This window comes from Bidens hawaiensis, unplaced genomic scaffold (assembly GCF_021521415.1).
Source record: "Bidens hawaiensis isolate Kalapana, Puna unplaced genomic scaffold, B.hawaiensis_p1.1 tig00027334_1, whole genome shotgun sequence".
Taxonomy (NCBI): domain Eukaryota; kingdom Viridiplantae; phylum Streptophyta; class Magnoliopsida; order Asterales; family Asteraceae; genus Bidens; species Bidens hawaiensis.
In genome coordinates, this window is record NW_027494424.1 from 124,345 (window position 1) to 145,837 (window position 21,493).

The 21,493-nt window shown below is 40.9% G+C and overlaps 2 protein-coding genes across 2 annotated transcripts; one reads left to right on the top strand and one right to left on the bottom strand.

Moving 5' to 3' along the window:
- The first annotated feature begins 9,412 nt into the window (after positions 1-9,412).
- Positions 9,413-10,472, top strand: LOC143575307 (uncharacterized). Its single transcript, XM_077059714.1, has 2 exons — positions 9,413-10,240; positions 10,318-10,472. The coding sequence occupies exons 1-2, from the start codon at positions 9,413-9,415 to the stop codon at positions 10,378-10,380; spliced, it is 891 nt and encodes a 296-aa protein (XP_076915829.1). The 3' UTR covers positions 10,381-10,472.
- Positions 10,473-11,145: 673 nt separating this feature from the next.
- On the bottom strand, positions 11,146-21,391 carry LOC143575311 (protein DETOXIFICATION 44, chloroplastic-like). Its single transcript, XM_077059717.1, has 13 exons — positions 21,108-21,391; positions 20,911-21,032; positions 20,128-20,265; positions 19,912-20,054; positions 19,683-19,818; positions 19,485-19,581; positions 18,514-18,614; positions 18,252-18,415; positions 17,434-17,505; positions 17,225-17,341; positions 17,040-17,135; positions 11,921-12,042; positions 11,146-11,281 (listed from the first exon to the last, which is right to left on the bottom strand). Exons 1-13 carry the CDS (start codon positions 21,389-21,391, stop codon positions 11,218-11,220), a joined length of 1,656 nt encoding a protein of 551 aa, XP_076915832.1. The 3' UTR covers positions 11,146-11,217.
- Between the last annotated feature and the right edge of the window lie 102 nt (positions 21,392-21,493).

The following is a 21,493-nucleotide window of genomic DNA, read 5'->3' on the forward strand; positions in this document are numbered from 1 at the left end:
GAGACAGAAGGGACCAGACCCTAATAATATCTAAGACATAAGGGACTAGACCCTAATAATATCTAAGACAGAAGGGACCAGACCCTAAAAATATCTTTGATGGTAGAGATGGTGTAGCCTATGTTATACCATAGGGGATTAAGAAAGAAAGTATGAGAGCACGAATGAATGTATGTATGTATGTATGTAAAGCAAGTATGAAAAAAGTAATAGTAAGTAAAGTCCGAAATACGTATCTCCGGACACGTATGAGTAAGAACATGAATGTATTGTATGTTAATTGATTAACTTGAACTCACTCAGCGTAGCTGACTTTTACTATGCACGCAGGTGAATAGGATGCGACGGGTTGCTTGAGGGAACACACGTGGCAACAAAGTGAAGACTGGCATCGAAGAAAAGAAGATTCACGTGTCGTTTACGTTACCTTTTAAGACTTAATGTATTTTGTTTAAACACAGGCACTTATGTTATGTAAGAATGTTTAATATTATGTATTCCGCGAAAAGTTTTTAATTAACTCTGATTTTAGAACTGTGTTTATGAGTAAATCCAACGCCAAAGTAGCGCTTCCGGGAACGGGGCCTTACAAGTTGGTATCAGAGCATAAGTTCGAGAGAAATAAGCATCCTACATGCTTAGACTCGGACAGAGAATGGGACTTAAGGAAGAAAAGAAGGAAGATGCCAGTCAGAGAATGCCATGTGTCACCCAAGCAAGCTTGAAAGTGATCATCTTGTGTATAGTAAAGAATGAGTAAGAAAGCTAACTATATAGTTAGATATAGAATTGCTTGTTTTTGGTGATGATGTGAAATGTGTGAATGACCAATTATTATAAGTAGACACCAGCACAAGTGGACTCACAAAGGGAAGTGTATAGAACACGGAGAGTAACGTGATCAGCTAATCACAACTGGCCACTATTATTACCTGTTAGCCTTACTGTCCTTGTACTGAATAATTCCTGAAGTGACGACATTTGTGTTTTCCTATAGAATTCGAATGGCTGGTGCTAAGAAGACTACTGGACAAGGAAGTCGCACAAGTCGCCGTGGTAGACCACGCGTTACTCGAGTGCCCTCCGAGGAACCGGTCCTCGAGTCAGAGGAAGGGAGAAGCATGATAGTGCGAGAGGAAGAGCCTCAGCTCAACCCTGCTATACAAGCTGCCATTACCCAGGCAGTGGCTGTTGCAGTGCAGAATCTTCAACAAGAAAAATCAACTGAGAGCCATGCAGGAACCGCTGAGAAGATAGGGGAAACTAGTAAGAAAGATGAAGAGACTATGAGAGAGGAATCGAGTGAAGATCGGTCTATGAAAGTCAATAATGGTAAGAGAGGCCGAGGTGGGTGTAGCTACAGGTTGTTCAAAGGTTGTGACCCACCAAAATTTTCTGGTACGGGGGATGCAATCGCTACTCTCCAATGGATAACTGCAATGGACAAGGTTATCCGGATTAGCAAGTGCCTCCCCAGTCAAGCAGTGGGTTTTGCTACCCAGTCATTTGGGGATGAAGCTATGTTTTGGTGGGAGATGGTAGAGCAAAGGAAGACTGCTACTGAGATCAAAGCTCTGAGGTGGGAAGATTTGTAGGAGATGGTCATGAAGAAGTTTTGTGCAGATGCTGAAGTCGAGAGGGCGGAGATGAAGTTCCTGAATTTGAGGGCGGGGAAGATGACACTCCGCGAGTACACTACCGAGTTTAACCATATGTCAAGGCTGGTGCCTGATATGGTGAACACTGAGGCTAAGAGAATTAAGTGCTACTTGAGGGGACTACCACAAACTGTCCGCACCTTTGTCTAGGCTAGTAAACCCGCTACTTTTGATTCTGCGGTCGAACTTGCAGAAATGGTTTATGATGACCTGGCTGTGGATGATGTGGTGGTGGAAGAGAAGAAGGAGAATAAGTGGGTTGCTCCCGCTAAGCGACCCGGTACCCAGTTGTGGAACCCCAAGGAGAAGAAGCAGAAGGTTTGGGAGAAGAAGCCGTGCAAGACTTGTGGGAAGATGCACGGTGGTGAGTGCAAGTGGGGAAAGGGTGCTGATGTTCGTCGCAAGTGTGGAAAAGTTTATGGCGGTGAGTGTAGATTGGGATCGAATGCATGCTACAGATGCGGGAAGGTGGGGCATTATGCTCCAGATTGCAACGCCAAGCCCACTTGTTACAAGTGCGGCAAGACGGGTCATTTGGCAAGGGAGTGTACTGAAGGTGAAGCTAGGGGAAGCGTAAGAAAGGATGCTGAACAAGCTAGGCCAAGGACCAGAGCCTACATGTTGACACAAGAACAAGCCAAACAAATTCCAGACATCGTGATAGGTACTTTCTAGTAAACGGCATTTCCGCTTCCGTATTGTTTGACTCAGGTGCAACCAGGAGTTTTGTAGCTATCCAATTTTGTAAGACAGCTAAGATGGAATGTTGTCGTGTGCCTGAAACTTTTATGGTAGAAACCGCTAGTGAGGCCTCAGTTAAAATTATGGGAATGGTTAAGAGTTGTAAGATAGAGTTGGAAGGACACGAGTTCCCTGCTACCCTGTACGTGATGACCTTAAGAGGATTCGATGTAGCATTAGGGATGGATTGGTTGTCTGAATTTGAGGCTCAGATAGTGTGTAAGAGTAGATTGATAAGACTGAAGTCTTCGGATGGTGACACAGTAACAGTTTATGATGATAGAGAAAGTTCAGGGCTTAACGTCATTTCGATGATAAAAGCCGAGGGTTTGTTAAGGCGAGGGTGCAGTGCCTACCTGGCGTATGTTGTCAAAGCTACGGCCGAGACGAAAGATGTGAAAGATGTCCCGGTAGTGTGCGACTATCCCGAAGTGTTCCCTGAGGACCTTCCGGGGTTGCCACCGGAACGTGAGGTAGAATTCCATATAGAGTTGATACCAGGAGCACAGCCCGTCGCAAAAGCACCTTATCGTCTGGCGCCATCCGAGATGAAAGAGTTAATGTCCCAACTACAAGACCTCCTTGAAAAAGGTTTTATAAGGCCGAGCGTTTCCCCATAGGGCGCGCCGGTGTTGTTTGTTAAGAAGAAAGATGGAAGTATGAGAATGTGCATAGACTATCGTGAGCTGAATAAGCTTACGGTAAAGAATAGATATCCGTTGCCACGGATTGACGACTTGTTTGATCAGTTACAAGGTGCAAGCTAGTTCTCGCGTATAGATCTCAGGTCGGGTTATCTTCAGTTGAAGATGAAAGAAGTAGACATCCCTAAGACAGCGTTTCGGATGCGGTATGGACACTACGAGTTCCTCGTGATGTTGTTTGGCCTGACCAATGCTCCCGCAATGTTTATGGACATTATGAATAGGGTATGTCGTCCGATGTTAGACAAGACGGTTATTGTTTTCATTGACGATATATTGATTTATTCGAAAAGCAAGTCTGACCATGCTAAGCATCTGAGGGAAGTATTGGAAGTTTTGAAGAAGGAGAAGTTGTTTGCAAAGTTCTCAAAGTGTGCATTTTGGTTGCGAGAGGTACAGTTTTTAGGTCACATAATCAATCCCGAGGGGATTACTGTGGACCCAGCTAAGATTGAAGCAATAAAGAATTGGAAGACTCCGCGAAACCCAACCGAGATACGTAGTTTCCTAGGGTTAGCTGGCTACTATCGGAGATTCATTCCGAGCTTCTCCAAGATAGCCGCACCGTTGACCAGTATGACCCGAAAGACTGTGGTGTTCAGTTGGGTAAGTTGTAGGAAGAGACGTTTGAAGAACTGAGGAAGAGACTCACACAGGCTCCAATCCTTGTTCTGCCTGATGGTGAAGAGGATTTGGTAGTCTGTACTGATCCCTCACATCAAGGGTTAGGTTGCGTGTTGATGCAACGAGGGAAGATCATAGCCTATGCGTCTAGACTGTTGAAAGTTCACGAAAGCACGTACCCGACGCATGACCTAGAATTAGCAGCTGTAGTGCATGCTCTCAAGATTTGGAGGCACTACTTGTATGGTACCAAGTGTACTATATATACAGATCATAAGAGCTTGAAGTACTTCTTCGAGCAGAAAGAGTTGAATATGAGGCAGAGAAGGTAGTTAGAACTGATAAAGGATTATGACTGTGATATCAAGTATTACCCGGGAAAGGCTAATGTGGTTGTTGATGCCTTAAGCCGGAAGAATGCAGAAGTCATCGCGACAGTGAAGTCTTATAAGTTGATCATCAATTCAGATTTCTTCTAAGAGATCAGCAAGGTGCAGATGGAAGTGTTAGCCGACGAAGGGCTAATGAAGAAAGAGAGGATTTTTGGGCAGCAGAACGAGTTGATAGACAATACTCATGGCGTAAAGACCAGATTTGATCGGATGTGGATTCCTCGTCATGGGAATCTCAGAGATCGGGTCCTAGACGAGGCCTATAAGTCGCGGTACTCAATTCATCCAAGATCTACTAAGATGTACCAAGACTTGAAGAAGGACTATTGGTGGCCGGGTATGAAGAACGAGGTGGTAGATTATGTCAGCAAGTGCTTGACTTACTTGCAAGTCAAGGCAGAGCACCATAAACCGTATGGAAAGATTCAACCTCTGGAGATACCGGAATGGAAGTGGGAACACATCACCATGGATTTCATAACTAAGCTACCGCGTACAGCTAGAAATTACGATACCATATGGGTGATTGTGGACCATTTGACGAAGAGTGCTCATTTTCTGCCTATACGAGAGGCCATCTCGTCAGAAATGTTGGCAAACGTGTTCGTTAAGGAAGTGGTTTCAAAGCATGGGGTGCCGTTATCGATTGTGTCAGACATGGATACCCGCTTTACTTCAAGATTCTGGAAGAAGTTCCACGAAGCCATGGGAACAAGACTAAACATCAGCATGGCGTATCATCCTCAAACAGATGGGCAGTCTGAAAGGACTATCCAAACCCTTGAGGATATGCTACGTGCTTGTGTGTTAGACTTTGGAGGAAGTTGGGATGATCATTTTCACTTGGCAGAATTCTCCTACAAAAACAGCTACCATTCGAGTATTGGTATGCCTCCCTTCGAGATGTTGTATGGCAGACGTTGTAGAACTCCTGTTTGTTGGGGAGAAATTGGACAGAAGGAGATTGGTAGTCTGAAAGTTGTGCAAGAAACGTCCTCAAGATTTGACCAGATCAAGGCAAGGATAAAAGCTGCTCAAGACCGTCAGAAGTCATATGCCGATAAGCAGATACGGCCAATTGAGTTTTATGTTGGAAACCACGTGATGCTTAAAGTCTCGCCTTGGAAGGGGATTATTCGTTTTAGAAAGAGGGGAAAGTTAAGTCCAAGGTACATAGGACCGTTCAAGATCGTGGCCCGTGTGGGTGAAGTGGCTTACAAGCTTGATCTACCTGATGAGCTGAAAGGAATTCACTCTACGTTTCACGTCTCTCACTTGAGAAAGTGTCTCGCTGATGATACGTCTCACGTACCTCTTCTAGACATTGAGGTAAACGAGCAGCTGAATTATGTTGAGCAGCCCGTTGAGATAGTTGACCGCAAGGAAAAGAAGCTTTGTCGTAAGGTTATTCCCTTGGTGAAAGTAATATGGAAGCATCGTAAGGGATCGGATGCCACTTGGGAAGTTGAAGAAGAGATGCGCAAGTTTTACCCGCATTTGTTCAGTAATAATAGTCAGGTTTCGGGGACGAAACCTATTTTAAGGAGGTTAGACTTGTAACATTCAACTTTTGTTAAATAGTAATTAACAGAAAGTTTTGTTATTAACTGTGTGTCGTTAAATTAGTCGTGTGTGAAGTGTTTGGATAATATTTGGATTTGAAAGTGTGAGTGAGTTGTGGGGCCCATAACCCCCCTATATAAACCCAACCCCTCCACCCTTTCACCGTTTTTTCTTTCTCTCCACACACTTTCACACACACCATAGAACACACCTACTCTCTCAAGACCCGAATCCAAATTCGGGTTAAAGTAAGGAAGATCTTGGTGCTCAAGTGTCTTCAAATAACAAGAATCACGTCCAGATCCTCGAGTCGTCTCGGATCCGAACCGAACCCGAAGCAAAAGGTAGGTTTTAGTTTAAATGGTTAAGTTTTTAGTCGGTTTCGACATGCAAACTGATAGGATGATAGATCGGGCTGTGAAATGTAAGAAAAGCATAAACTTGGTGAGTTATAACCTCACGGGTATGTTATAGAACAAAATGGTGATGTTCGGACCTCATAAAACACAGGTATACAAAGTTGGTACAAGCCAAAACCCATAAAAAGGGTAAAATCGGGTCCTAAGGAAGAGTCACGGAGTAAAACAAATTTAAAATGGCAAAAAAAAAGATGTAAAAAAAATGTGTTTTTCGCATGAGAAGAGAAATTCCATGAGAAGCGAAATCCCATGAGAAGAGAAATTCCATGAGAAGCGAAATCCCATGAGAAGATAAATTCCATGAGAAGCGAAATTCCCATGAGAAGAGAAATTCCATGAGAAACAAAATTATTCCATGAGAAATTCTTCCATGCGAAATTCCATGACCCCGTTAGTTGAGGGTTTCATTAGCATAGATATAAGAGATACTAGTAACAGATGATTGACACGCGTAATGTATTGTACAGTTAGCCGTGCACAACCAAGGAAGGGCATTACCATTGACGGCGAGAGAAACCGACTCCAGGTGAGTTTCTAGCCCCTTATCTGTTATGTTTTCGAGGCTGTGTGCATACCCAATGTGATGACTCCACGTGAGTTTCTAGCCCCTTATATTTTATGTTTTCGAGGCTGTGTGCATACCCAATGTGATAGTTGTTAATACACTTACCTTAAGTGGTGAGTGTATGATACGCGTATGATATGTGTATGATATATGTATGATTAAGTATTGAATGTTATGATAGAATGAATGTTTATACGAATGAATATGTGTATATATATATATTTATATACATGATTAGAAGATATGTATAGTATGCACGTATGAAAATGAATGTATGAAAGAGTGAAGAGACATGTATGGTTGTATGGTTAGTTGAGACAGAGGGACCAGACCCTAATAATATCTAAGACAGAAGGGACCAGGCTCTAATAATATCTGAGATAGAAGGGACAAGACCCTAATAATATCTGAGACAGAAGGGACCAGACCCTAAAAATATCTGTGATGGTAGAGATGGTGTACCCTATGTTATACCATAGGGGATTAAGAAAGAAAGTATGAGAGCACGAATGAATGTATGTATGTATGTATGTATGTAAAGCAAGTATGAAAGAAGTAATAGTAAGTAAAGTCCGAAATACGTATCTCCGGACACGTATGAGTAAGAACATGAATGTATTGTATGTTAATTGATTAACTAGAACTCACTCAGCTTAACTGACTTTTAGTATGCACGCAGGTGAATAGGATGCGACGGGTTGCTTGAGGGAAGACACGTGGCAACAAAGTTAAGACTAGCATCGAAGAAAAGAAGATTCATGTGTCGTTTACGTTACCTTTTAAGACATAATGTATTTTGTTTAAAAACAAGCACTTATGTTATGTAAGAATGTTTAATATTATGTATTCTGTGAAAAGTTTTTAATTAACTCTGATTTTAGAACTGTGTTTATGAGTAAATCCAACGCCAAAGTAGGGCTTCCGGGAACGGGGACTTACAACTCTGATATTTAGAACTATGTTTATGAGTAAAACCAACGCCAAAGTAGGGCTTCCGAGAACGGGGCCTTACAAGACCACAGAGGAATCTATGAAGACTGGGCTATTTTCTCAAGATATGTCCAGAATACAAGGGTTCCTTTCAAAAAATTTGGCTCTTTGTTACAAGCTCAACAAGAAGCCACAAGATATTCTACAGAATTTGGAAGAAAAGAAATACCATTAAAGGTTACTATCCTTCCCATGCCTATAGTAACAACAAAGATATCATCACTGGTTAGCTTTTCAAATTCACCATTTGAAAAAAGAAAGGAGAAAAGAATAGATATCCAAAATGAAGAAATCGATCTAATCAGTTTAAACGAATTCCGAGCTTAGCCAAAACCCAGGGCCCTTAGTCCTAAAGACTTTGAAGTCGAACATGTATTCACAGAAGACAAAACGACAAAAAGTCCCCTTACAACTTCTGTCCAGGAGCAGATCCCCATTTAGTCAATCTAGCATTCTCTGTTGGATTAATTAAAAATATTTATCCTTCAGCAAACTTAAAAGAAATCAACTTGTTTACAGAAGGAATGAAGAAGGCTATAAAAACCTTCAGAAAGAAGATAGCAGCTGCTAAAGATGCCAACATCTACATAGAATGCACTTCTGCTTTACCAGATTGGTATCAATGAAGAAGCTTTCCCGCCTTGCATCTTTTGGAGGTAAGAATAGCGAAAACAAGAAACGTCCAACCCTCCAAAATAATGGAAGAACGAGAGGACGTTAGCAACTGGGTCTCCATTAGAGTTAATGGGTATCTAAAAATTTTAAAAACTCTTCAACAAATTACGGTTGGAAGTTTCAAGAAAATTAATTACTGCAGCCAAAACTGCGTAATCATTAGTTACAGTGGAACCCTCTACCGGTGCATGAAAAGCATGCCATAGAAACCTTTGAGCAGCGAATTATCTTCAATAAGCTCGATGTAGGTCCTGCCACCAAGAAACTATTGTGTCAAGAACTTGCATGCATAATAGAAAATCATGCATGTGAAGAATGCAGAGAAAGTAACATCCTCTCAGACGAAATAATGGAGGATACACGTGAATTGGACCCTACACATGGGTTCATTGATTAAAGAAAAGCAAGCATGTGAATAAAGCAAGCGAAGCGACAACCTCTCAGTCGATTAATGGAAGACACGTGATTAGGACCCCACACGGGTTCAATTATGTAAAAGATTACGTAAGCACTTACGTAAACAAAAAGAACTTTATGTTCATTTTTCTTTCTATATATTGTAACATATGTAAGGGAAAGAGGCATCGAATACTCTCCCAAAAAATTTTAATTTTCTTAGTGTAATCTTAAACAATGTGTGATTAAGCTCCCTCTTAGGGTAAAATGATGTAAATATTCAAGAAGCTCTTCCTTCGGGAAGAACAGTTATGAAATAAAATATTTCTTTTTGTCAACATCTCTGAGTGTGGTCATGAAACCTGAAGTCCCAGAGTCATTTTTAATTCCGTTAAGACAGGAGGCCATAGAAAGATAATAATTGGATTGATCACTCGTCAATAAGATTCAGAGTATATCTATCTTATGACTATTATACTTATATGATTTTTACTTACTTTTTCTTAAATCAAAAAACTAAAATCTTTTTAAATTAATTTCAAAAATCATGAAAAAGATATCCCACTTCTAACATTGCGCTCTAGGAAAAGGTGAGGCATAAAATGTGAATCCCTCAAAAATAAAAGTAGTCCATAATAAGCCATTTCTTGGCCATTGAGAAAAACGCCAAGCCAAAGCTTCCGCCATGGGCGACGACATCTCTTTACAAAAGATCCAAATCTCGGGCCCCACCCTGGCGTCCTTACTCCAGCGCGTCTCCTCCGCCGCCGGCGACCTCGACGGCCTCCTCTTCGGCCGCGTAGCCCACCTCACCCCCTCAACTCTCTCCGACGACCCTTCTTCCACCTCCGATGAACCCACCCTCATCGCCACCGTCACCGGCTTCTTCTCCTCCTCCTCCACCTCCACTTTCTACTCCCCCTCCGGCCAAATCCACGCTCCCTCACTCAGCAGCCTAATCTCCACCTCCGACTGCCTCATCGGCTGGTTCTCCGCCCGCCGGAAAACCCATCTCCGGCCATCGATGCGAGAGACCGCCGTCACTGCTTCTCTCGTCCAAACCCTAAGCTCACCCAAATGCTGTCCTGGTATATTCATCCTCTTAACGACGCCGTTTCACGACCAATTAATCCACACCCATGAATACAAAGCTTTCCAATTCCGATCTTCAACGGACACCTTTGAGGCCAGGACCCTGGATGTGGTTAATTTGGGGCCGGGTTTTCGAGGGCATTATGGTAATTTCACGCCCAACTCTCCGTTTCCGGATCTGCCCTTTGAGGTGAAGGGTTTGGGCAATGAGTCTATGGTGGAGGATGAGGGTAAATTTGAGAGTGAAAAGTTTGGGTTGCTGTGCGATGATGGGTTTAAGATTGGGAGGTTGAAGGGATTAATGAGTTCCGAGGCGGCTAATTACACGGCTGAGTTGGAGGAGTTGTATGGTAATATGATTAAGAAGATGAATGGGCTGGCCAAGGTTGTTGAACAATCTTCGGCTCGGGTGCTTGAACAGGTTGGTTTGTTTGTTTGTGTTTTGAGTTTGGTTTTAGGCTTTTGGAATGATTTTGTTTAATTGTGTTTTGGGTGCAGGAGAAACATAATATGAAACTGAGGTGTAAAGTTGCAGGTATTGAATGGAGCCAATTGGGATGAGGATGTTTTTGTTTTTATGGGAAATGAAACGACTTTTGGATGTATTTGATTCTTGGAATGAGATCATGGTTTGGTTGGAGTTCAGTTAATATGAGGTTATTCGTAAGCCAGTTGTTTTTATATGATTATTATGAGATGTTAAAGTACCCACATTTTGCAAGATTTCAATGTGAAAACAAAATTCTTAAAAGTGAAAATGGTTTATTGTTTTTAGTACTCATTTGTACCTGTTTTAAGTTTACAAGTTGTTTTAAAAGTGACTCATTCTAAGACGTTATCTAATTTTTGTCGGCCAGATTGACCTGTTGTAACATTTTGTTAGGACGCGAATGTATTTTTTTTACTCAAATCAAACCCATGTATGGTTAGCAGTTGATGATTGTCACACTGATCTTAAATGCTTATGTAGATGACTTTGACTACCATAGATGATACAAATGAGGAAAAATGAAGCAAAAGAAATACAATGATTTTACTTTACAATGTAAACTAGTCATGAAAACAGTTTAAATTCGAATTCAAATGCATGCCTCTTGGCTCTTGTTGTCATGGATGTCTATCTAGTAATCAATTTTGTGTCGTTTTCAGGTATATAGTTTGGTTTGAATATCCACTCAAGTTCTTATCTTGCACTCTAGTTCTTCAAATTCATGTGTTCTTTAAAGGCGCCACTAGTATGTTATGCTTGTGTTCTTGTGCTTGGTCACCTCAAATACATATTTTGTATCTGAAATCCCACCTGGAAACCAATAGAATCCACTTCATATGGTTACCAAGATATCGTTTACTTGTGGAAAACTGTTTTATAGCCACATATTCTTGTAAGGATTTCATAAATCATCGGTTTTCTTGATCAGTTTCAGAGTAAACAAGTTTCCATGGTCCCGTCTTTGCTCCTAACCTATGAAGTCCAGAGAGTAGTTAACTAGAAGTTACATATGTTCAAAATCAACACGTGTAATGCTTATGGATATAATGTCATATTGTTGGTACCAAAAATGTAATTTGGACATTTGACCCGTTTCAAGCGAGCCCATTCTGACCAGAACCGGTTTTGACTTGAACAAAATTGGCAATTTGACAATTTTGAAAAACTACCCAGTTTAACTTGTTTCAACCTGAGCCCATTTTGGTGAAAACTAGTTTTGACTAGAACCCAATTGACACTTTAAATAATTACCCAGTTTGACTTGTTTCAACGTGAGCGTTTTCTGGTTGGAACGTGTTTTGACCTGAACCCAATTGAAACTTTCTAAAAACTACCCAGTTTGACATGTTCCCACCTGGGCTAATTTTTGTCATAACTCGTTTTGACCTAGCCGAATTGACTCGTTTTAAAAAGTACCCGGTTTGACTTGTTTCAGCCTGAACCTATTTTGGTCAGAACCCATTTTGACCCGAAACCAATTGACAGTTTTAAAAACCTGGTTTGACTTGTTTCAACCTAGGCCCATTTTGGTCAGAACCTCAAAACCCGTTTTGACCAAAACTCAATTGGCACTTTTAATAAAGCACCCAGTTGGACTGTTAATGAGCTCACCTCCATATTCCAGCTAATACTCGCAATGTCATAAATAGAAACAATCCGGCCCAAACTCCAGCAAGACCATATTTAGGACCCGCAAGAAGAAAGAATGCACATGTTCCTACTCCGATTACCACCTGCAAATTGTATATTATTCAACACATGGAATATATTTGATACGAATGTGGCACACATGGTTGCTAAAGATAAAACACCTTTACATTTTGTATATTCTAGAAGGGGAAAAGTGTAAATGGCACAAGTGGCTAGAGTTTGTTACGTTTGTGTGGGGCCATTAAACGGGGAAGGGTAGTCATTTCAATGGCATGAATAAGTTTATTTTGTCACTTTTAGGCTTTTGCTTACGTATGGAGAGAAGGATTTATCCTGGATTATTTTGAGAATTGAGTCTGTGTTGGGTCGGATTTTTGATAAGGAAGATTGGAATCTTCTCAACCTCCTCAGAAAACGGCTAAGTATGGAATTCGAGCAAGCCCAGACGATCGAGCATGGTTTTTACTACTTCGAGCAAGGTTCTGAACCTTAAATGGTTGATTCTTCTAAGTGTTAAAGGCTTCGAGCAAGCTACACTTCAACGAGCAAGGGTATTCTTCTATCGAGCATGGATTGCCAACTGAGCAAACAGCTTGATCATACAAGTTCCAGCCAAGTGTTACGAGCACAGGATGATCGAGCACATGGGGACGAGCATGGATGCAATAAGTGGATGTCACGTGAATCTAAGCAAAGACTTCGAGCACAATTCAGTTACCGAGCAAGATTTACATCCGAGCATGCTAAAGATTGCTGAATAAGAAAAGCTGAAGACATCAAGAAGAATGAGCTTGCTCGATGGACTTATTCGAGCAAAGTTTGGACAAGTCAAGATGAATGAAGCTTACTCAAAGGGAATATGTATTCTTCGAAAGAGAATATATTCTAAGTAAAGTCTGCTCGAAGACACTCATCGAGCACACCTAGTATAGGAACTTTGCTCGAGCAAGGTATGTACCTTGCTCGAGGACTGTAACACTTGTATTTGATTTGTCTTTCATTATGTAATGACTAGGACTTATAGAAGGAAAGTCAGAGTCTATAAATAGACGTCCTAGGGTACCTTTAGGGTACGGATTTCTAGGTAAAGATCTCAGGACGGAATTGGTAGGCACTCACTGATTACGAAAAACAGCCGCCGTCACACAAAACCCTAGACATTCCATTCACTGTACCTTTGACGTATCATAAAATATAGTGAATCTTTGTCTCTGAAAGAGCATTTACTGATTATCATTTACTGTTTTGTGTTTAATATATGCTCACAATCCTTCATTCTCAATCATTGGATATCCTGATTCTGCCGGGATATTCAATCGGTCTTTTGAGTATTTGTGTCGGTGTGTTCTTGTCAAACCTTTGCTAAGGTTTCACCCGACGGACGGTCCTGACAGTCTGTACTTGTTCTTTTCCTTTTTTTGATTTCAGTATCACCAATAAAATTGTTCCCCTGTTTAGATCTTTCTCGTGTAGTTTAATCAACTCATTTAAATATTTCATCACTGGTCGGACCTGCTCCTGGCCTGCCGATTATGGTGAATCAAAACTCTCGTCTCGATACACATGATCAGGAAATCTCTCAATTACAGCAAGATGTTGCTGAGATTAAGGCTTCGCTGGTTGCCAGTCGATCGGAATCTAGTGACTTTCAGAAGACCGTCCTCGCGTGGATGCATCAACAGGATAAACGTTCGGTTGATTCTTCTCTGTCTGGATCTGGTCTTAGCGGGAGTGGCGTGTTTACCTCACATCCGTTTATTTCCAAGTCCGATAACGGTTCACCATCTGTTTTGCCTTGGGCGGTGAAGAAGGTCAAATTACCGGAGTTCAACGGTTTCGATCCTCAGGGGTGGATCCAAAAGGCAAACCTCTATTTCGACATCAATGGCACTCCGGAGGATTTACGCATTCGATTGGCTCAATTGAGCATGGTGGGAACCGCTCAAAACTGGTTCACCATCGTCACTCAGGTTAATGATTTTCTCTCTTGGGCGGAATTTCAGGGTGAATTGTTTCAACGATTTAGCGGATTAGAAATTCATAATCCGTATGAACAATTAGCGACGATTAAGCACACAGATTCTATTCACGATTACATTGATGATTTTGAATATTTGTTATCCTTGGTTCCTCGGTTGCCGGAATCACAGGCAATTGGTTATTTTGTGGCTGGTTTACGTGACGATGTTAAACAGTTGGTTCGTCTTCACCGTCCTAAATCACGATTAGACGCAATGTATTTGGCTAAAGATGTGGATGCTATGCTCCGACCGAATTCCGGCATGGGCCGTATGTCTCGTTTCAGGTATTCGGATCGATTTGGGCCTGCTCGTTCAACTTCAGTTGATCCATTTATTAATGTGGGCCGTGGGGAGCCCAACAGCCCATTCCACTCTAAAAACCCTGACAAGGGTATGTCTTTGACTCCGCCTCTAGGGCAGGTTTTTGCTCACGATAGGGGTGTTCTCGCACTGAGGGAAAACTTCGAGTGCTTTTATTAGGTGATGATGAGGATGATTTGCGGGAAAATTGCATCCTCGAAACCACACCGAATCCTGAGGAGGAATCGATCACAGTGACTCCTTCAGGAAATGGAGGGCGGGTTAACCCTAAAACTCGAAGGGGCTCTACAGGGGATTCCGGTGAGTATGTTGGTGGTGCTTCCCATAAAGTCGATTAGTCACAGCCTTGGCGCTGCCATCATCTTCCTTTGCTGGAATTCCTATTAAACTTGGTGATGGTCACTTTGTTTTGGTTCGTGAACGTTGTGTCCCGTTCTTGTGGGCTCCTGTACATTTTTCATCGATGCTTTAGTGCTCGATGTGGGTAATTTGGATGTCATTTTGGGTATGGATTGGCTGAAGTCCGTGGTTCATGATTGGAAACATGCGTGGATGAAGTTTACTTATGACGGTCTTCCAGTCATGTTGCAAGGGCTCTCCAACAATGGCTCGCTCTCGATGATATTTGGAAACATGCGTGGATGAAGTTTACTTATGACGGTCTTCCAGTCATGTTGCAAGGGCTCTCCAACAATGGCTCGCTCTCGATGATATTTCTAATTCTGATCATGACCTTGCTGTAATGAGTCATCTGGATGGTTTGTTCTCTTCGCTTTTGTCTTCGGTCGAAGTTGCTGACTTGCAAGCGCTACTCAATATGTACACAGCTTTGTTCCAGAGTCCAACCGGGTTACCTCCGGCTCGCTCTCATGATCATGGGATTACTCTTGTAAATTCAGAACCGATTGCGGTTTGACCTTACCGTTACCCTCACATCCTAAAAACCGAAATTGAGCGCCAAGTTCAGGAACTTCTGTCATTGGGAATGATTCGTCCTAGTTGCAGTGCTTATTCCAGTCCTGTCATTTTGGTTCGCAAAAAAGACAACTCAGGGCGAATGTGTGTTGATTATCGGGCTCTTAACAAAGCTACCGTACCGGATAAGTTTCCCATTCCTGTTGTGGATGAACTATTGGACGAGTTACATGGTGCTCAGTTTTTTACCAAATTGGACTTAAAATCCGGTTACAACCAGATCCGTATGCGTGAAGATAGCATTGAGAAAACCGCGTTTCGCACGCATGATGGTCATTACGAATACCTCGTAATGCCGTTCGGATTGACGAACGCACCGGCGACATTCCAAGCCATAATGAATGATATTTTTCGTCCTCTTCTACGTAAGAAAGTGGTCATTTTTTTTATGACATTCTGATCTATAGTCCATCTTGGGAATCCCATTTATCTGACTTGCAATTGGCCTTTCAACTCCTTCTTGACCATCAATTTATGATTAATCGTAAAAAATGTTCCTTTGGGCAGACCTCGGTCGAGTATTTGGGTCATCTTATAGATGACCAAGGAGTTTCTATGGATCCAAAAAAGGTGGAGGCAGTTATTGCGTGGCCTATTCCAAAAAATTTGAAAGGGTTAAGAGGTTTTTTGGGCTTAACAGGGTATTACCGAAAATTTGTCAAGAATTATGGAAGCATTGCGAGACCCCTCACTGGTTTGACAAAGAAAGATGCTTTTGGATGGCAGGAATCCGCCCAACAAGCCTTTGATCAGTTAAAGCACGCTCTAGTTACAGCTCCAGTTTTGGCTCTTCCCGATTTTTCTGCTCCTTTTGTTGTAGAGTGTGACGCTTCTGGCCGTGGTATTGGAGCTGTGTTGATGCAGCATCAGAAACCTCTTGCTTATTTTTAGCAAGGCTTTGAGTGATCGGAACTTGGCTAAGTCAGCTTATGAGCGAGAAATGATGGCTTTGGTTCTCGCGGTCCAACATTGGCGGCCTTATTTGTTAGGGGCTCGGTTCATTGTGTATACCGACCAAAAGAGTTTGAAGTTTCTTTTGCAACAACGGGTGTCCACGCCTGACCAGCAAAACTGGGTAGCTAAATTACTGAGATATGACTTTGACATTCAATACAAACCTGGTCGAGAAAACCGAGCGGCTGATGCATTATCTCGACGAGCCGACACAGGCGAATTTAGTCAAATTCTATCTGCCCCGATCTGGATACAGGGTGCCCAGTTAATCAAGGAATCTAAGGCCGATGCTCACATCCAACATTTGAGTCGAGATTGCCAATCCCAGCCTGCCAAATACCCCGGGTACACCGTCAAAAATGGAATCCTGTATTATCAACATCGAGTTGTGATCTCTCGTCATTCGAAGTTTATACCGGCTCTGCTTCACGAATTTCACTCAGCTGCTACCGGGGGTCATTCAGGGTTTTACCGCACTTATCGGCGTCTGGCAGCCAATTTGTATTTGCCCGGTATGACTGCTACAGTTAAGAAGTACGTCCGTGAGTGTGACATTTGCCAGCGTTGCAAGGCCAGTTCAACACTACCTGGGGGATTAATTCAACCTTTAGCGATTCCCGACGCCATTTGGGAAGATTTGTCTATGGATTTCATTACAGGGCTACCCACTTCTAAAGGGTATAATGTTATTTTGGTTGTTGTGGACCGATTGTCCAAGTACGCCCATTTTATCCTGTTAAAACACCCTTACACGGCTCGATCTGTTGCTGATATATTCAACAAAATAAAATTAAAAAATAGCAAGTTACCATGGTATATGAAGCAAATCCAAAGTCTGAAACTCCATAATATAGCCCATCAAGAACAAAAGCTATAGCGTTTACTGGCTGAGATGCAGCTACAAACTACATCAAATAATTAAATTTATTACTCATTAGAATTTAGAAGACCGAAACACGAGCCACAACAATAATGAGACTTTTAAATTTCTTACCAAGGTACCAGATCTTGCAATATTTAGAACTTCAGAGTCAGTGCTGATTAAATAAGACAGCTGTCCAAACCCGAAGAACAAGATAAAAGCCAAGCCACCTCCTGCTACTAAGCCAATCTGATCATCATTGAGAAGAGAAAGTTGGATCAGTAGCCAGTTTGTTTTATAATTTTGCCTTAATACTTTAAGCCAAACAATACATCCCTAACCTGCAAAACTCTGTGTATTACTCTGCGTGCTTCACCATAGTTCCTTTGTGAGTAACTACTAGCAAGAATCGCCTATAGCAGAATATGAAACATTCTAAGGTTTACTTTGATAACCATGAGAACGCATCACAGGAAAGAGTACACCAATATCCTACTAACCAATGGACCAGCTAAACATGTGAGCCTTTAGACCCCTTTAATAAAGTTCTGCTTATGGGGTGTAAACGAGTCAAGCCAGGCCCGAGCTCATCTAGTCTCGGAGCTCAGCTCATTTACCTTACAAGAGCTTGAGCTTGACTTGTTTCGAGCTTTATATCTAAAGCTCGAGCTTGGCTTATGTATTGTTTATTAATTAATTCATATACATTTATTATTATTTTTTTATGTCATTGTCAATTATACAACAAAAATTATTTACACACACACACGTAAATTTTATTATATATATTTAGTTATTCTAATCAGAAATTCATACATAAAAATAGTTCTTACAAAATATATATAATATATTATATTATATTATATTTATATAAATAATTGGCTCGTTTAGGCTCAAGAGCTAGCTTGAGCTTGACAAGTGAAGCTTGGTCTTGTTTATTAAACAAGCTTATTTTTAAGCTTAAACTTAGGCTCGAGCACATAAGCTCGGCTTGATTTGAGCTTTCATGAGTGGCTTGGCTCATTTACACCCCTAGGCTATCAAATAGTTTAGCTTAATCCATTCATTATTCTAGAATGAAGGTAAAGTGTTAAACAGTAAGAACCAACTCAAAAACATGAACTGAAAGAGCTACAAACAATAAAAGATAACTAACTACCTGTCCTGCAAGTGCTAAAGCATCCGTAAGCAAAGACAGAGCCAACCACACTTCTAGGCAGATCTGGTGACCAGCCATTGGCACAGATCCTTCTCTTGCTGCCACTGATGTAGATAGAGTCATAGTTACAAGTACAGCAAAGCTTCTAGACATTAAAAGCCCGCCTGCAAAATACCAAGAATGAAAGCTTGTGCTAGAAAATGAAGTATTATAATTTTTTGAGATTTACATCAGTTACTTATCTATTGTTATGAAAACATACCGGATTTTAAATATCGAGCAACTTTTTCACCATCTATATTTGGAGTAACAAGTACTACTTCTTCATTTAACTTCCATAGTAGGATGAAGGCAGTCAGATATCTGCTCATAAGTTCATACTCGTGAGGAAATTAAAGGATTACTGTACAATATTAAGGGTGTCAGATGGGATTTGTGTTTGATGGGTTTCTGATTGTTGGGTTGAATGTTAAAGCCGAACATGATCCATGTATTTATTTGTATGGAAGACAAACTTTTATCCGAACAAATAAAATCGTGTAACTCCCACACGATCCGTTTAACCCATTTACGTAAATGAGTCAAATGGGTTGACGACATTGAGAGTTGTAACGGATAATAATCAACTTGTAAACATGTTAAACGGGTTATAAATTGGTTAAACCGGTCGTAAATGAGTTGGCTGGTCGATTTGTTTAATTAAACAGGTTGACAGGTCGATATGTTTGATTAAACAGGTTAAACTAGTCAGCACGAAAGTGACCAGTTTATTAAATAGGTTAGCTATGGTCTATTTATATGAAGCGTTGGCGGGTTGAACGTTGAACCCAAACATGACCCCTATATTTATTCACGTCTAAGACACAAACTCTAACCCAGAGACACTTAAAATCGCCTAACAAATACAGTCTTTTTTTTATCCCATTTATGTAAATGAGCCAAATGGATTGATGACATTGGTCGGATGTAGATGTGTTAAACGGGTTGGAGGGTTGTGATAAATGAGTTAAACTGGACATAAATTGGTTGACGAGTCAACTTGTTCACTTAAAAAGGTTATACCGGTAAACATGAATGCTACCTGTTTATTAATCATGCTAGATATGACAATCTAAATCTTGATTATTTTTGTGTCGTGTTAATAACTGTGACCCCTATGATATGCATAAATATTTAGCAATTACAACGTGAAAATAACTAGAAACACATGAGAATGATGACAGCATGACGTACTCAGAAATTACCGTCGCAATTGCAGCACCACTAACCCCAAGTCCATAAAAGAAAATCAATATCAGATCAAGTATCGCAGTTAGCAAGTTTCCTGCAACTGTGATGCCCACAAGCAAAATGTATTTTTTAAGAAATAAAATAATAAAATATCATATATACATGATGATCTTATAATAATTAGAATGATAATATACTTACCAATCGCATATAAAGGAGTCTTAGTGTCCTTAAACCCACGAAACGTTCCTTGTGCAGCTAAAGCTAACACAATTGCTGGTGCACCAAACGCCCTTATTGAAGTAAACTGTTCTGCTGGTACTCGCATTGGTGAATCCTAAAAAAAGTTAGTCTCTGTCAACTCCAAGTTAAATCCTTTAATGTGCAAGACACATCATGTTTGAAGGGTATTTTGGTCATTATCACTTACAACAGGTATACCCATGGTGTTCAATAAGAAACCAGAACCAAAATAAAGTGCAATGGTTTCTGCAATGCCAAAGGCGGTAGCCATGGCCAAAGAAGTTGAAACTGATGGCAAAAACTTCTTGTTTGGAAGGTCCGCCATGTCATCTGAACAAACAAAATCAAGAAAAACAATTATTAGGTTAAACTTGGATGTTATGAATGCAGAATTTATCATTACCGTCATCAGTCTTGACTAATACTGCCTGTTCTTCAGCAACAAACGAGGTTGTGATATTGAGCAAAGGGATGTTTAACAATTTTGCCACCAGATTGAATATTGATATTGAAACACCAACAGCAGCTAATTCAGCAGAACCTACAACAACAACCAAAATTACAAAACTCTGACACAGATGCATATATGAGACTGAGTAGGGTTTTTCGAAAAGCTCATGGTTCGCTTGAAATTTACTCGCCTTCAAGCAAGCCAAGCCTAGCCGGCTCGGACTGTAAACGAGCTGACCCAAGCTGAGGTTGGCTTGGCTTGTGGCTCACTCGTTAGCTGGCTCATTGACTTGTTCATTTGGCTCGCCCAAATGTGTGTGTGTTAATCATAATTCTAAGAATATATTGTTTTATTGACCTGCAGTGCTCCGAAAAAGTTCAAGATGTTAAAATAACCTGTTGTTTTAGACAAAATTTATTTGCTTTAGTTACTGCTTGAACAGCATAAGTAGTAATGATTACTTACTAGAACTTGGTTATGCATTGAACTTGAATTATTAAACTATGTAGTATATAAATTCTGCATTATGCGCATGTGAAAAATATTGTTGTTGTTGTTGTTGTTATTGTTTCTGTATATACTAATGCGTAAAAAATGAAGAATAAAAACAAACGAGCTGGCTGGAGCTCAACATTTCATCTCGTAGCGTGATTTGAGTTTTGGATATATATATATAGTTGACAACAAAATAAGTAACTAGTTGAAAGACATTAAAATGAGAATTGGTTTAGTTACCTAAATGGCCGACGAATGCGGTATCAACAAGTGAAGTAATTGGATCAGCAGCAAGAGCCAATGCTGCAGGCAATGCAATTGACATGATCTCCATTCCAAGTTCATCAAACTTCACCTTCTCTCTGCACTCCAAATCAAATCAAAACAACCTAGGGGCTTATAAAAGTCCACAATTTGAGTGAATAAACCAACCGTACCTGAAGCGGTGAATTATCGAATCGGAACTAGAAGAAGGTGAATCAGTATCATCCGAATTCTCATCATCGTTTCCGGAATCGGGCTTTTGAACAGGGCGTTGTGGAGCCGATGTGCTCAGGTTTTGCCTGGGTGATGATTTAGGTAGGGTTGTTCGGAACCGAATTGAAGAATTAGAATTAGGGATTTGTTTGAATGGGTGAAGCTTGAAACAATGATGATTATTATAATCATGTTGAAATATTATTCGTGAATTAAGAAGATGATGGAAGATGCAGCTGCTCATGGTTTGCAGAATCAATATGGGGGAGAAGAAGAAGATGATGATATAGAGTCGTTTGTTATCCAACTAATTTTAACGGCTATAATGCAAAACACGCCTGCCTAT

Excerpts from the sequence above, each read along its gene's own strand:
- LOC143575311 (XM_077059717.1), bottom strand. The coding sequence starts at position 21,391 with ATGAGCAGCTGCATCTTCCATCATCTTCTTAATTCACGAATAATATTT. Across the intron at positions 20,266-20,910 it reads CGCATTCGTCGGCCATTTAG|GTTCTGCTGAATTAGCTGCT; the intron begins GTAACTAAACCA and ends TTGTTGTTGTAG. Across the intron at positions 20,055-20,127 it reads ATTAGTCAAGACTGATGACG|ATGACATGGCGGACCTTCCA; the intron begins GTAATGATAAAT and ends TTGTTTGTTCAG.
- LOC143575307 (XM_077059714.1), top strand. The coding sequence starts at position 9,413 with ATGGGCGACGACATCTCTTTACAAAAGATCCAAATCTCGGGCCCCACC. Across the intron at positions 10,241-10,317 it reads CGGCTCGGGTGCTTGAACAG|GAGAAACATAATATGAAACT; the intron begins GTTGGTTTGTTT and ends TTTTGGGTGCAG.